Genomic DNA, 17088 nt, shown 5'->3' with positions numbered 1-17088 from the left:
TCCTCCGCCTCCTCAGCCTCCTCCGCCGCCTCCTCCGCCGCCGCCCTCCTCCACCACCGTGGACGAGTTCACGGTGGTGGAGGAGAAAGAAGAGGAGCTGAAGTGCGCCAAGCCGCGCGTGGAGCAGGTTTTCAAAGTGGCGTTCACCATCATCGGGCTGCTGGACCACACGGGACAGGCGCACGGCGGCAGGACGTCACGCCAGATATGGCTGCAGCTCCGGGGGAACAGGGACGACGTGTCGAAGGCGAAGGTGAGGCTTGTTTTTATTCAGTTTCACCGCAAAACAAACCAACCAACCGTCCGCTCTCTGCCAGCTCCGGTCAGATCATTTTAAACACAAATTAGCGCCATTGAGACACCTGGACCAGCTGGTCACACCTGGTCACACCTGGACCAGCTGGTCACACCTGGACCAGCTGGTCCACACCTGGTCACACCTGGACCAGCTGGTCACACCTGGATCCGCTGGTCACACCTGGACCCGCTGGTCACACCTGGACCCGCTGGTCACACCTGGTCACACCTGGACCAGCTGGTCACACCTGGTCACACCTGGATCAGCTGGTCACTCTCTCATGTCAGCAGCAGGAACTGTTGATTATATTTATAATTTAAAACCGTTTTGATTGACATGCGATCTGCAAATACTGTTTTTTTTTTTTGTATGTTTTGCCATTCTTGGTTTTCACTGCAGAGTTTGTTGTTGTTGTTGTTGTTGTTGTTGTTGCTGCAGCAGCACATCTCCAATACAAACAATATCTTTCTCCGCCACAATAACGCTCACTCCTCATGTGTTTGGGGGAGTTCAGACACTCTTATGAAAGCAACAGTCATAATGTTCCCTCATGATCGCCACAATATTTAGATTGTGATAGCAAGTCACAAATGTCATGACATTTCAGTTCGTCGGTCTTTCTCGTGTTGTCGCTGGTAAACAGGTCGTTATTAAAGAAACTCGACTGCAAGTCAAACAGATCATTTCAGTTTCAGTGTTTTTACAGTTCAGTTAAGACGCACTGGCTGACTTTAAATGGCTGTTTAAAAAAAACAACAGCAAAAAACGAGGTTTAACTTTATGTAAGTTTGACACTCGTATGTTTGAGCAACTTAATATTTTAAAAGAGGAAACGAGGCTAAATCATTTATTTATTCTGTGAGGGAAACATTTTTTTATTAGGTAAATACTTGTCATGTTAATAGACAACTGAGTGGAGTTGTGAAGATGTGTTGTTGTTATTTACATAATAAGAAAAGATGAAACTGTGGCAGAAAGTAGTTGAGAGTTCAGTTCTTTAATGTTTGAAGGGAAATCACATTAAATGTCTGCGGTTCTCGTCCGTGTGACTCACCGGAGGGATTTCAGCACTTTCTAACGTTTTATTTTTCAAATTGCGGCAATTTGCTCATGCGTTATTTTATAATTTATTAAAATATATATAAGTACTCTACTCTAGAGTAAAGTACTTTTTAGATTTGTTTTCAAATCGCTCAAATTCACATTAATTGTAGAGATGCTCGTTCTCAGACACTTCAGTGGACTGGTTTCTGTTGCGCAACTCTTACTTCCAAATAAACTTTTTTTTTTGCTAGAAACTGCAGTTCATTGGGACTTTTGGGGACCTGGGAATCTCCATCGTTGCAGTTTTATCGTTTTACTGACTTCGGCGTTAACTCATCGTATATTTATTCCTTTATGTCAGCATGTTTATATCATGCTCTTAAAAGAGCAATGTGGAGTTATGTTTTCATCCGTGTATAACCGCCTGAAACCTCCCTTCATACCAGCGTTGCGCTGCCGTGTTTCTACAGTAGCCCAGCGGGGTCAAACCCAACCCTGGCTCTAGAGACGGACTTGAAGCGTTTTCCAGTTTCACGGTCATCATCGGTTTGTTTGTTTTTTTACACTCTTGCTAGATGCCATTAAATCCGACACCTTTTATTTTGAAGAAATATTCCAATAATTCTGGTAAAATATCTCTAAAAGACTCTGAGGGGGGATCTCAGGTCTGCTCTGAAAACTGCTGACTCGGGTGTCTGTACTCTTAACGTTGGACATGTAAGCGTTGCGGGACAGTTGTGGCATCGACACGGTGACACTTCGATGTCTAACGTCACCTGAGCCCGAGACTGAGCTGTTTACTCTCCTCACGCAAAGTCAACATCTGAATCTCCACCTTGATCAAACACATTTTTTTTTTTTTTTGTCTGTGTGATTTCCCACACACACACACACACACAGAAAAAAAAATACATCTTTCACACTTCTGCATCTCGTGTCGTCATGGTTACCGCTTTATCTCTTTTATGTGCCCCGTGAGCAGCTGTTTCGAGCTCTGCCAGTCAACCGAGAGTGTAATGTGGAAATGATGATGATGATGATGATACAGGAGTCATAAATGTCTCTGAAATCACTAGTATTATTAGAACTTTTCTAGTTTCCCCTGTTTTTTCTTTTTTTGTTGTTGCTGTTAACACGTTTGAGTCTGAACGTCGTGTTTTAATGGTGCAGCTGAATTTGAACCCCGGTTGCTGGTTTTTGCTTAAGTATCAACTTTTAGATTAAATCAGATAAAAATGGGTGAAGTGAAGCTGCAATAACTTCCTGTTCAAGGCTTTTGTTTTGTTTTAAGATTTCAACAAAAAAAAAGTATGCTGATGGTTTAAAATGCTCATTTTATGAATTTCACCACATACAGTGGAGGTAAATGGAATTTAAATTTCTAGTGCTGACGATGTTGAGAAGCTGGGTAATCTTCAAAACACTGGTATGTATCACGTGAACAAAACAAACATAAATACTTCTCAATGAGCTTTAACCTCATAGCCATACATACTTGACTTAAAATCCACAAAGCACATTTACTGAAACCAAATGTATTATTCTTAGTCGTGTTTCCTGTTGTTAAAAACCCAAAGCACCAGCAATGAGGTGGAACCGGTTCTACAGGAAACTCATTATATTTGGTTATTTATTCAGATATTTGCAATCCGGTTTACTCTGAACTCTGACGTCGTCTCTCTTCTTCTTCTCCCATTGCGTCATTGTTGAGTCATGTTTTTTTTTTTCCATCGCACTAATGCTAAAAAAATGTCATAGTGCCTGTATGAAAGTTGCTGCACCCACCTGCAGCTGATTCATTCAAACATTTGTCAAGAGAGGAGAGTCCCCGACTCATTGACAAGTGTTTGGTTTCAGTACTTGCTGCCCTTCGGCGATGTGGTGAACCTCTGAACTAACACAAAGCTCATAGAAGCACTTTCAGAATGAGGCCTGGAAAATACAATGGACATCAAGATTTGTTTTAGATTTTTGCATAAATAACAGTTTTTAGGTTTTAACCTGCTATTAAAGTGCATCTTGGGTGATACTACAGACTGTTCGTATGTAAAGAATGACGTCACACGTCGGTTTGTGAACGTTATGAATCCTCCAGTTCAGATTCTGTCCGTCACCATCTTTATAGTTCAGAGCGGTTTGGAGCAGGAAGTGACCATATTTGGGCAAGCTGTGAGGGGGGGTGGAGGGGACACCACACCACTGATTCGGGGGAATCGATACTACGTCCTACTCACCGATAGCTGTAACCTGACTGCACCACAGGCCTGTCAATCAAACAGACACGCCCCCAAAAACAGGTCTTCTTGAATCTTCTTTTCTAATGAATGAGGGATTATTTTCAGATGGACCTCCAGAAAACTAAGAAGAAGGGGTGACTTTAGCTAACAACACCGAGATAACTGATGGACACATTTTATTCACTTTGGATTTGATGAGAGAAGTTGAATGGGAGTCTATGGAGCCGGAGGCTTTTTGGAGCCGACCTCTAGTGGCACTCGCTGGTATTGCAGCTGAAGACACTTCCACAGTGGCCTCGCTTTTCAGACCTGGAAGCTATGAACAATTTTATATACAGTCTACGATTTATTTTTTACCAAATCTGGTTTCTGTCCTATATTAAGAACTTCTTATCTTGTTGTTCAAGTGCTAATTTTTCTGATCGATATGGTTTTCAGTAATTATTTGGTGCTCTAAAAAGGAACAGGACCGAACTGTTCGGCTTCTGTAGCGAGTTTGTTTGGAGATTGTGTCCTTGTGCGTTTGTTGAGCATTACATTTGTTTTCAGTGCTTTTTTTTTCTCACTTTGTATTCGTCCAGCTTAGAGTTGTTTATTTAATGATCTTTTCCTCGTGGTGCAGGAATACGTTCGAGGACTGTGTGACCCAGAACTGCAGAAAGAGGAGCGCTACCCAGCGGACATTCACTGCATCTTCGCCGGGGCTCGGGGCCTCTTCCTGGACCGGCTCATACGGGACACGAGCGCCGAGGTCCTGGTGCCCGAGCCGGGCTGCCTGAGGCTGTTGGGTCGGGCCGAACCGGTGGTGATGGCCCAGACCAGAGTTCAGCAGTTTGTGGCGCTATTCCAGGTAAGAGTCCCAAAAAAAAAAAAAAAAAAACGTCATCATCAGTCATAATTTTTAACGGTACAGCGACGAAGGAACAGAGAGGTTTATTCTTCTGTACGTATAATATATCACACAATCAGAAGCAAATTTAAATGGCAGCAATTTGACGATTATTTAAAGTATTTTGTGACGTAGAAACGTGCTGTTTTGGGTTTTTTTTGCTCCTAAAATGTGATTTCATGATTGAAGATGGAACTTCTTGGGATGAATAATCGATTTTGCGCTCCTAATTTACTATACTGAAGATGTACTGTGTGTGTGTGTGTGTGTGTGTGTGTGTGTGTGTGTGTGTGTGTGTGTGTGTCCAGGAGAAGCGAAGTCTGCCGAGCGACCGAGAGCCGATGGTGAAGCGAGCGTTCAAGTCCTTCGTGGAGCAGCGGGACGACAAGTACACGATGGAGCTGCTGCTGCTGCCCAGCGGCCTGAAGGAGGAGCTGCTGGGACTCGTTCACAGCCCCTCCGGCACAAACACGTCTCCTCTGGTCAGTCTTCATTCAACGGGATTCACAACAGAGCAGCAGAAACTCTAAATTCACAAAATAGTAAATAGAGTCTGCTGTGGGACTGTAACTTACTACTGTATGATGAGTTTTGGTTGGGTTTTTTTAAACCGGCTTTTGAGATTTGTAAACGGTTGTCCTGAAGCTTCGTTACGCTTCAAATTTCAGTTATTCAACCTTTTAGTTGTACTCGAGAAATCATCGAGGTCACAGCAACAAGACAATGTTGACAGAGATAAGATTGTAATCACAGTTGAGCTTCGAGTTGAACCTTTTAACTGTCAGACGGAGGAAGATTTAACCTGAAAAAATGAATTAAAATCAACAAAAACGATAAAATAAGCGTTAAAATGTAAGTTATGTAGATAAAAACGGAGTAAAGTAGAGTTTATATAAAACAATTACAAGCACAGGTTTGGAGATTTAAAATCAAGCTTCATGAAACGTGTGACTGGAATAACCGAGTTGATCTTAATGAGATTTTAATGAGAGCCGATGTGGCAAACAGGAAGGTGTGTTTTTACTGTAACAGCTCATCCTCCAAAAAGTACACGTTCTAGGTTGAATAAGGATGCTGTAGTTTTGCAACTAAAACGTAATGACTCATACTAAAATAGAGATATACATATTGTGATGTGAATAAGGGAAATGTCACCCCCGTACTGTTTTGAATAATAAAGGAAATCGTACTTTGAAAGGGTGTTGAGGCAGTTTTGTACCAACGTATGAAGCTGTGACAGAAACTCTTGCTTTTTGCATATTAAACATCCTGTGGGAAACGTTTCAAATTTCCAACGCTGTGACAATCAGTCATATAATCTGAGAACCAACAGCACATTGATAGGCAGCAATTTGGTGACATTTCAAAGTCACTTTTCAAGCGTAAATGTCCAAATTAGATTTTTTTTTTAAGATCCTAAATTGTGAATATTTTTGTAAATGTCGGACGTGCAGGGAAGTCCAGTCTGAACTGCGACCGCGCCGAGAGTTTCAGGTTTGAGGGGAAGTTTCTCTCGGTACTTTCCTGACCGAGTCGGCCGCCGTCTGTGTTTCCTCTTCCAGGCGCAGCTGAACGCGGCGCTGCATCCCGGCATGGCGGAGGTGGACCAGGACCGCTCGCAGAGCAGCACCCCGGTGACGGAGCTCTCCATCCGCATCCTGGACACCAGCTTCGAGGAGAGAGGCACCGCCGCCGGCAAAGCGGGAGGCGGGATAGGTCCGGGCCACGAGGCCGTCCTGCTCAACGGCACGCGGCCAACGCACAAGCGGCGCTTATCTGAGAGCGAGACTCGGGACACAAAGAGACAGTACTCCCTGGAGAGGAAGGACGAGTCGCCCGACAGGGCGAGGGAGAGGGAGCGGCAGAGGGACAGAGAGGGGCGGGGGGGGCGGCGGCTGTCGGTCCAAAACTCCCTCCGCCTCCTCGTCCTTCGCCTCCTCGTCCTTCGCCTCCTCGAAGGCGAACACGGTGAGCGGCGCGATGGCGGCCGACTCCGCGGACGGCGTCTTGGACGACGGGGAGGCCGTCAGCCCGGAAACAAACCTGCGCTGCCTCGTCAACTTCTTCAGGTAAAAGTTTGGATTTGGTCGGAAACGTCTGCAAATCAATGTGATTTTTTTTTTTTTTGTTAAATATTCTGGCTTTTAGGAATTTGTTGTTCTCTGAATTGTGTCGTTTATGTTTTTCTATGTGCGACATGAACTGGAGCTGCAAGAGCTGCTAATCTGTTGGTAATCAGCAAATAATTCAAGTATTTATTTTAAGACAGAAATTTTACAAATAATGAGTAAGTCCACTTCCTCGGATGTGAGAATGTTCTCGGTCGTACGACATAACAAAATGATTATTATCTGGATTTGGACAAAACAAGACATTTGATGAAGTGACCTTTGACCTCTGGGATATTGTGATGAGCATGTTTCAGTGTTTTCTAACGACAAAACTATTAATAATAAGAAAATATAAGGAAGATTACGTGATTATCGTTAGAAATAAACATGAATTTTAGCCATAAAAGACACGTATTCATATATTTGAGCTCTTAAAACAAAGCTCACGTGTCCGTATGTACATGGAAACACATTATTGTTCCTTCTGTCTGCTGCTTGTGACGAACGAACACATTCACAGGTTCAGGTGACTCGAACGAGGCCGATGGAGATTCAACTGGTTTTAAGATGTTTGTTGAATATTGTCTTTTCGGTGTTTCCTCGCCGAGCAGCTGCAGTGAAAGAGTGACGAAGGAAGCAATTTAGTTTTTTTGTTAGAAGACTACTCGCTTTATTTTGTCTGACTCTCGCCAGTCGGAGATTTTAATGATAATTTGACGTAAAATTAATAAAATTAGGACGAGATCTCTTCTCAATTAAAAGCCTCCCAAAAAAAACAAAACTCTTTTAATGTACGTTTCAAACTCATCCTTCAACGCCTCCTTTGCTGATGTTAAAACTCATCTCCTGCAGAACAATGGGCTACCAGCAGGAAGTGGTGGAGCGGGTCGTCAAGGCGACCGGACAGACCGAAGACACCTTCCTCGTCCTGGAGAAGATCGTGGAGGAGACCAAGCGTTGCGAGCAGATGTCGAAAATGGGCGAAAAAGAGAAGCAGCTGAACTCTGTGCGTAGCCCGGACGCGTCCGCCTCCTCTTCCTCCTCTTCCACCTCTTCCTCCTGTTCCTCCTCCTCCTCCTCCACGGTCTCTCGCTTCAGAGAGAAGGAGCGCGAGCTGAGCCGGGCGCTGGTGGACCCGGGCAGGTCGAAGGAGAACATCAAGCCCAACCAGCACGGCAGCAGCAGTAACGGGCTCGGCCACCGGAGGCAGTGCAGCAGCAGCGAGACCGGCACTCAGCAGGTTTTTACATCTCACACCGACGTCAAACTACTTTCTGTTTTATTTTCTTAACGTTACCGTCACCAGTTCCTGTTTGCGTGATGTCAGCAGAGCAGCAGGAAGCCACAACCATCTTCACGAGGACGTTTTATGCGAGTTTCCTCACGTTAACGTAACCGCTGGTAACGAGAACATTTGGGATTTTTAAGCGTCGGGCCTGAAACTGGAGAAGAGGGCGAGTTTTTGTGGAACAATAGAACCTGGTCGGGGTCGGGAGCGACGGCCGTGTAGTCGCGGGGTTGCGTCGTCTAGTTGGAGGTCTGTTGCCATGGCGCCACAGTTTGCTGTGAACGTTTTTTCCTTCAGAAGTTCTCAGAAGAACTCAGAAGAACTCTGTGTTGACAGTCTAACAACCAGCAAACAGAGCTAACAGCTAATTTCGCTAAAACCCTGCTAACCTAAAGTTAACAACTAGCTAATAATGCTAACAAAGCTAACAGCTAATTTTGCCCAAAAACAGTTAACGACTCGCTAAAGACGCTAACGACCTGCTAACAAAGCTCACAAACCCCCAATAAACAGCTAACACCCCTCCGACGCCTCAGAAGGTCCCGGTGGAACTCGGTGTTGACAGTCTGACTCTGGGGGACGAATTCACGGCGACACGACCTCCGCCAACGTCAGAGGAAACCCAGCTGACGTTCCTCTGCTCCAGTTTCAAATCACAAATGTTCGGCGGTCGCGTTAACGTGAGGAAGTCGGTGCTGATGCTGACGACGACTCTGAAAACGTCCTCGTGGAGTTTGTTATCTTAATCTCAATGATTCGGTGAGCCGGACCGGTACCGTAACGCCGACCTCTCTTCAGGCGATCGCCATCAAGAGGAGCTCCAGCGCTCAGGGCGGAGCCGGAAACTACGAGGTCATCACCATCGACGACGACGACGACGAAGACGTCGCCCCCTCGGACGCCAGGACGTCGCGGGGGACGACGACGGCGCCGCTCGACACGCAGTCGGGGTCCAGGACGGACTACCTGGCGCGGGGAGGGGGCGGAGCCTCGCAGTGGGACTACCTGTCCCGGGGCGGGACTCAGACTTTGGGAGGACCGGTGAAAGTGGAGAGCGTGACAGCGCTGCGCAGCACGCCTCAGTGGCTCACCGCCGCCTCGCTGGTGTCGACTCCCACCGTACGTCCTATTACATCATCTTAATCAGACACTATAACATTACATCATCATGATTAAAAACTCATGTTTGATCTGTTTTTGATTTCAACTATTGACTATTGTTCAATTTTTATATAATTATATATATATAATATATTTATATATATAATATGTATATATTATATATATAAATATATTATATATATATATTATATATATATAATATATATTTATGACAATATGTTTAAAATATTGTTGTTCTTTCTTTTTTTTTATGTCACATTATTTCTACTCTGCTGCTACGTACACACACACACACACACACACACAGACAGACACACACAGACAGACACACATAGACAGACAGACAGACAGACAGACACTCATTACGAGACCTCAGTCAAGTTTCGTTCTCGACGAGTCACATCGTCTGTTGCTTTTTTTGTTTGTTTTTTTTCGTTTCCTCTTCAGTCAGCTCAGCCCATCCCCCGACCCTCCACGTCGCCCTATCAGACCATCGGGCACGTGGGTTTTCACGGGGTCGCGGCCCGCACCCCGCCCACCAACGACCCCCCCGCCCCTCCGGTGACCGGCCTGGCCCGCTTCCACCAGTCGCTGAGGACTCCTTTCACCCTGAAGCTGCCCAACGAGCCGGGACATCCTGACCTCAGACACATCATCATCGACGGCAGCAACGTGGCGATGGCGTGAGTCTCCGCGCACACACACACACACACACACACACACACACACACACACACACACAGTTTCTTTACAAAATGAGTGTAAAAGCAGGATGTTTGATGACAAAGTTAAAAGTCACTTTCCACACCTGGATTACAGGCACCGCGTTATTTCCTTTTACACATGAAGCCAACATCCTTCCCATCAGCATCACTTCGGGTCTCACACACACACACACACACACACACACACACACACACACACACACACACACACACACACACTCAGTCTCCTTCACAAACCATCTGTTACAGTGCGTAGGTCGCATCTCCAACTCTGATTGTGTAGGTTTCACCAAAATGTATACCCACGCATTCACATGGTGTGTGTGTGTGTGTGTGTGTGTGTGTGTGTGTGTGTGTGTGTGTGTGTGTGTGTGTGTGTGTGTGTCAGAAAGAAAGAAAGACACAAAGAAGTTTTAGTTTTTAGTAATCTCACACTCTTGGGTGATGTGATGTCACAAGCTTCCCGCTGGATGAACTCGTCCTGACTTCTCACTTTTGTAACCGCTTCCTTTCACGTTCTCGTTTCATCCACCTCCCCCTCCACCTCCCCCGCCACCCCCCTCCCTCTCACCCTCCTCTCCATCCTTACCAGAAGTTTGCCTGAACATGAAAAGCTCAGGTTGTGACTCAGTGTTTCTGCTCCAGGATGAGACAGCAAACATCTCATTATTGTATTTTTAGTAAGTTACAAGGCTGATAAAACCACTTTAAATCCAATCATTTTTATTTATTTTATTTGGAAAGAAATGGCCACAGTTGATTTAAATTAATGCCAAAGTTTTTCCTTTTTTTTTTTTAAATTTGATTTCATGCCTTTTGCTCCTTTTTGATGCCCATTTGGATTTTAATGTTGGTTAAATCAAAGAAATATTGAGTTTTATACTTGGTTACAACAGTTTTAAAGATTTCTACTCGTATTTATTCGTTTGTATATTATAATATTATGTTATCTAACTAAGGGGATTTACTCACTTCCTTTGGTTTAAGTCTGAAGTAAACAGATCATGTGGCGCTTCACATAAGTCACATGAAATTGATAAATGTTTAATCAAGATGAACAATTTTTTTTCTTCTTTTTTTTTTTTCTTTTTTTTTGTCCAAAGCCAACAACAAAATTTTTTTTTGAGCTTCCCAGAAACACGAGATCGCCGTGGTTACCGGCGGGATTGAAAACGCACGTTAGCGGTGACGTTTCCCGGTGGAGGTCTGATGTTCGGGATGTTCCCTGATCCAGGAAGAGGTTACTGGGTCATGTAAAGTTATTCAAATAGACCTTTGAGATGTTTTCCCTTTTGCCAGGTTGCCACGGTGATCTTTTTTTTTTTTTTAACCAGTTACATAATCTCTTCCTGCTGCCGTGTCATTCATCACTTTCTCTTTCAAACAGTTGCTGGAACTTCCCCTGAGTTCTGCAGTGTGTGTGTGTGCATGTGCATACGTGTGTGTGTGTGTGTGTGTGTGTGTGTGTGTGTGTGTGCATGCATCTGTTTGTTCTCCACCTTGTGATTGCATGTCCGTGCAACGCCGCGTCACAAGTTTGTAATCTGTTACGTTTTCTGCACCAGCTCGAGGACGGAGTGAGATTTTAATATCTAGCGAAGTCAGTTTGTGTACGAAGCACATTTAAACACAACAAAAGATAAACAAAGTGCTGTAATGAAGCCATTAAAAACCACGCAAGTTATTAAAAAGAAGTTAAAAACAATACTAAACCAAAAAGATTGTAAATGTGAGCAGCAACTAAACACTCAGGAAATAATAGAATTGAAATGAAGTGATCTGCCTGATCTGAAAATGACAGTTTGAATAAATTAAAGTTGTGAAGTCCATTTAAGCACTTGTACACAAACAACCTGAAGATGAACTCGGGTCAGACGCTCGAGTCTCGGCCGTCATGATGGACAAAGTTTTCTGAAAGAAAAACTCCAGTTCTTCCAGCTGCAGCTCCGGACGTCCCGTGAAAGCTTGTTTTGTTGTGTTGTGGTCAGACCGCAGTGTGTTGTGGTAGGGGCGCAGCAGCAGCTGATTAATGGCAGGTTGTTGTTGTTGTTCTTCTTCTTTTTTTTTGTGTATATTTTATAGAAAACACAACAAAATGCAATTAAAGAAAAGCTAAAATATCGGTACTTGAAATAGAAGAAAGTTGCAACTTAGAAAAACAACAACAACAACAACAACAATGGACAAACAGCAAAAACAAAGGGCAGGTTTTTGGTTTTTTTTCAGCAGCTTCCTGCTCGCCGCGGCGGCTCTCGGGGAGTTTTTCTCATCTCTGCCGCGGCTCATTGTTCGGGTTGCCGTGCGGTTTTGTGTCCCGGCTACACACTTGTTGTGTCTGACGTGTGCACACAGGTCGTGCACGTCACCGCCGACGATCTGGGTCAGCCGCCGGTGCGAGTTGCGTTTTGTTTGTGTGTGTTTGGAAGTTTGTTTTTCCAAGTTTGTAAATTACTTCTGTTGCTTCTGGAAGAAGTTTTTATCTGAAATATTCAGCCCCTCGCATCATTTTAACTTGAATAGATTTCTGTATTCGGAGCCGTAATTTATTTGCTCAGTTATGTATTATTTTTTTTTTCTGTAAATATTTCATGTTGTTTTTCTGACTCCATAATTCACCTGCTAAATCTGAATTAAATCACTCGCTGTCAACATAAAAGGAGAATTTTTCTTCCTTCGAATTGAGATGAAAATTCTCTCTTTGCAGTTTTTGAATTTAAACATTCAGTTTCAGTAAGTTTTTCTTTAGTTTTTTTTGCTCTTGTTTTACATGATACAGAAAGAAACGCAAATTAGAAATCAAATCAAAAATGTTTTTTCTACCTGGACCACATTTATGTCTTTTTTTTTATAATGTTTCATCACACAAACAGTCACGGTTTGCTGTAGTTCAGTCCACATCTCACTGTGTCCCCTCCTCCTCCTCCTCCTCCTCCTCCTCCTCCTCCTCCTCCTCTCTCCAGTCACGGCCTCAACCGGTTCTTCTCCTGCCGCGGCATCGCTCTGGCCGTGGAGACGTTCTGGAGGCGGGGTCACCGGGAGATCACGGTGTTCGTCCCTCAGTGGCGTCAGAAGAGAGACCGACTCACGACGGGTACGTGAACGTAAAGCGACCGTCGCCGCGTTGTGTCCGACGGTCTGTCCGACGACCTTCCTGCTGCCGCGGGACGACGTCGAACGTGACGACGCTGATCTGATAGGTTGATATAAGTGATTGACAGGTTGGCTCATCCAATCACCTGCCGAGTTATTTTCCAAACGGTCTCCGGGTGACTTTTCTCCGGCGGTTGTGTGAACCGACGTGTGTGTGAGGTCTCTTCCTCTGTTTGACCTCGTAACACCAACAGACCTGTTCTCTGACTACAGAGCAGCATTTCCTGAACCAGCTGGAGGACCTGCGGCTGCTTTCCTTCACGCCCTCCAGAGAAGTGTGTGGGCAGCGCATCTCGTCGCACGACGACAGGTAAAACAAGCGGAAACCTTTTGATGGAATCCGATTTTATTTCTGAGGCGTTTAATGCTTCACATGTTGTGAGAGTTTCAGTCGTCGACCAGCAGGTGATTAAACTGCTCTTTTTTAAAACAATTTGGGGACATTTTGGTGTGTGTGTGTAGTTCACTGACTGCAGGACAGATAAATAGATGGTATGTTATGACCTAAAAGTTGTTTTTATTTTGGGGCAAATTTTGCAGGAATTCGAAAAAATTGCAAGTCGCAAAAAAAAATAAAAAAATTCTAATTTGTTTTGGTGATGAGATGAGATGAGTAAACGAGGTCATCGTTGTGTACCAAGTCTGCTGACTCAGCACCTCAGCTGTTCCTTGGACTTTATGGATTCCCCCTCAGCAGCCCGAGCTGGGAACGAGCTTCTGACCTTTGAACTCTGGGAAAATCCTGCTCCACACCCTCTCTCTCTTCTTCTTCTCAGGTTCCTGCTCCACCTCGCCGAGAAAACAGACGGCATCATCGTAACCAACGACAACCTGAGGGACTTCGTCAACACCTCCGACACCTGGCGGAAGATCATCCAGGAGAGGTGAGCGTGTTTTTTTTTAATGTGAAACGTTCACACGGCGTCAGGCGGGAAAGTCCGGAGCGGCAGCTGGAGGACAAACTGTCACTCAGCTTCTATTTACAGACGCTTTATTTACATTTAGTGTCGAAAGAAGAAACTGAACCCGAAGAGCAAAATTAATGTCAATAAGAAAGGTTTTTCCACCCAAAATGCTAAAGTAAAGGTTGATTTTTGTTGAAACGTATTCAAAACTCATAACACAATAAAAATGTTGAGACACTTCGCTTTTCTTTTTTTAAGTTTGTTCTTTTAGATTTTTATTTTTTTTTACATGGAAAATGACAGAACTCTTAGACGTTTCTTTACCTTATTGTTATGCTTATGTGCACTCGTTCACATAATAACATATTTATGACACAAATAGATTAAAAAAAATGTTAAAAATTACATAAATGTCCAAAATATTAGATTTCATGTCGATCAATGATAACGAAGAATGTTTGCAAGTTTTGATAACCGTAAGTCTTTTAAAATGTGGATTAATCAGCTCCATGTCTGATGTGTGAGCTGCTGGCGCCCTCTGCTGGTTGTTTTTAAAACTGGAAACTACTCCGTTTTGTATTTTCAAACACGCTCCACGCAGTTAAACCTCACCAGCACATTTTGTTTTCAAGAATTTAATCATATATCGTCATTTTCAGGGAAGCCGTGATTTAATATCGACGTCAGCTTATGAACTATTGTTAACCTCGCTCTTTTTTTTCTTCCTTAAGAAAACTCATATATTGCAACTGTTGCTTGAAAACTGTAGCAGCTAAAACCCTTTCTCTATTCCCTTTATCATTTTTACCAAACTGAAACAGCTTTTCTTGAAAAAACCTGATTTTAAAAACTGTCTATAAACTAAATTTGTCGTCTTTAAACGTGTTAATTCTCTGCAGGGAATTAGAAGTGATGTTCTTTTAAACACGAGTCCCGTCTGTCTTTGTCTGCGACCGGCAGGTTGCTTCAGTTTACGTTCGTGGAGGACCACTTCATGATCCCCGACGACCCTCTGGGGAAACACGGACCTCACCTTGACATCTTCCTGCGTAAAAACAACAGGTGTGTTTTTCTCAGAACTGGTGAATGAATTTAGGCGCCAAAAAAAGAAAAGCTGACGATCTCCGTCCTTTTTGGGACTTCTTGTTTTCATCCAATCACGTGTCTGTCTCCTCCCATCAGGCGAGCTCCGCCCACTCCCCCCCCTCTGAGACCCCCCGACTTCCGGCCGTCCTCCCAGCAGCAGCCCGTCTTCGTCCAGGCGCTGCACTCGGCTCTCCGCGCCCCCGCCTCCCTGCTGCCCCCCCCCCACCACGCACTGGCCGCACTCCGGCCCGCCCGAGTGGCACCCGCCCCGCCGCTCGCCGTCGCCCTCGCCCTCGCCGCCCCCTCAGCGGTCGCCGGGGGAGACGTCGGAGCTGAAGCGGAAGCTGTACGACATCTTCCCCGACCAGAAGCAGCGGATCGACCGCATCCTCAGCGACAACCCGTACATGAGGGACCTGAACGCCCTGTCGGGGCTCCTGCTGGGATGAACTCGCCCACGTCGGCATCACAATAATTTATTTGACCTCCCGGCTAAAGATCGAGCATCTCTTCTTCTTTTTTCTTTTTTTTTTTCGGGGATCTTTTGCTTTCACATCGATGAAGACGAGCTTCACAGAACCGGATCGTCTGAACTCAGCCGGTAATAAATCACTGCAACTCCCCGACCAGAGTCTCGAGTTTCCATGAACGTGGGTCCAGCGACTCGCGTCGCTAAAACACCGGCAGGTTCTGCATGTTGTCCTCTTTTCGGTTTTTCTTGCTTCTGCGCTTCTTCTGTTCGTCCGGGCGGAAAGAAAAACAACCGGTTCGCCGAACTCGGACGTCGGTCGACAGTTCGATCCGTTTGGAGTCTTCGAACAACCGGAGAGAGTTAAGAGCTTCGTTTTCATTCCAGTGTTTGTTGTCGGAGAGTCCGGAGGAGATCGTTAGCTTCAGCGTTGTTAAAGGTCCTCTATCTCACAGCTTTCCTGTCGTTTCATGTGCAGTTTTAAGAGGATATTGTTTTGTTAATTTAAGTACCGAAAAATCGGAGCTTCTCTCTCGTTAGCCTTCATCATGCGTGTTTTCTTCCACATAAACATTTGGACCGTGTGCTTGCTCCGAGTGTGGATATATATAAATATATATATATGTGTATATATACATACACACGACATGAGCGTGACTCTGTGACATCACAAACCTCCCGACTGAGCGTTTTTGACACTTTGACAGTATTTCTACCACCGAGACCTGATTTATAATCCAAGAAGAAGCGGACATCTGAATTTCTACGATACAGGACCTTTAACATTCAACAGAAATCTCCCATCGGATCTGTAGTTGTTTGGCAAACAAGCAGGAAATCACATATAATCCTGACCGCATTAAGGAAACACTTTGAGGGTTTTTGACGGGTCGTTTTATTTAAGATGCAGCGAACTGTGTGCACTTCAGTTATTAATCTATTTCTGAAATGAGTCCGCCCGTTTCCATCTCCTGGTTTAATTCAGCGCTGATTCTCCTCACAAAGGTTGTAAACTGTGTTTTTAGTCCATCAAAAGTTTTTGTTTGTTATTTTCTGATGGTTTCCCACTGCAGTGAATTTTGACCACACGCTCTCCTTCACTAATATTCATCTTGTTTTTCTGTCGCTGCTAGTTTTCTGAATGATCTCTGAGGTTTGAAACCTGCTGCTCTGATTCTGTCTCCGTCGACGACACTTCGATGTTTTGGGTCACTGACCGACTTTTGTGTCTCGAAAGTTCTGCATCGGCGTTTTGTTTTGTTCCGAGATGCTTCGTGAGTTCCGACGGGAACAAACACTTTCGATTTGGTGGAGTTCAGTTTGAAATCGCAAAGATTTTCATTTGTAATTAATGTTTCATAGCTAAAAATTCAATGCACTGAACATAAGAAACAGTGCGGTGAGTAAAAACAAGGTTTCACTGATTTTGTTTATTATTATTTTTTTATCCCTGCAGCCTGCATATTTCATGTGCATCTGAGTTTTGTAAAATACAAACACTTTCATCTCCTTGTAAGAAAAGAATTTCTGCACAAACATTTGACAAAAGTGTCACAAAAAAAAAACAACAACCTCTGTTTCGTTCGTACTTGCTGTCGTTGTCGTACGGATTACTGAAGGATTTCTTTTCTTGTATTATAATTATTTTGTGTATATTGATTTATTTCTTCTTTTTTTTTGTAAATAGGAGCATTTTTTTGGCTACGGTGCACATATGGTTTTATGTATGTGGAAAAACAAAATAAATGCAGCGTTCCCCATGAA

The 17088-nt window shown here is 44.2% G+C and overlaps 1 protein-coding gene across 1 annotated transcript in view; it reads left to right on the top strand.

Annotated features, from left to right (window-relative positions):
• The window catches only part of n4bp1 (nedd4 binding protein 1), a 17763-nt gene extending 675 nt beyond the window's left edge, over positions 1-17088 (top strand). The window contains 14 exon segments of the mRNA XM_069172745.1: positions 1-253; positions 4202-4429; positions 4777-4950; positions 6031-6353; positions 6355-6537; positions 7432-7819; positions 8666-8986; positions 9437-9672; positions 12675-12805; positions 13078-13174; positions 13641-13748; positions 14730-14831; positions 14952-15066; positions 15068-17088. The exon segment at positions 1-253 is cut by the window's left edge and continues 675 nt beyond it. Coding sequence (XP_069028846.1) covers positions 1-253; positions 4202-4429; positions 4777-4950; positions 6031-6353; positions 6355-6537; positions 7432-7819; positions 8666-8986; positions 9437-9672; positions 12675-12805; positions 13078-13174; positions 13641-13748; positions 14730-14831; positions 14952-15066; positions 15068-15304 — 2896 coding nt within the window. The 3' untranslated portion in view covers positions 15305-17088.

The sequence above is a fragment of the Embiotoca jacksoni genome, unplaced genomic scaffold, assembly GCF_022577435.1.
Source record: "Embiotoca jacksoni isolate LCO1_2020_lvr unplaced genomic scaffold, fEmbJac1.0.p SCAF_55, whole genome shotgun sequence".
NCBI lineage: Eukaryota > Metazoa > Chordata > Actinopteri > Embiotocidae > Embiotoca > Embiotoca jacksoni.
This window is presented reverse-complemented; position numbering and strand designations above follow the sequence as displayed.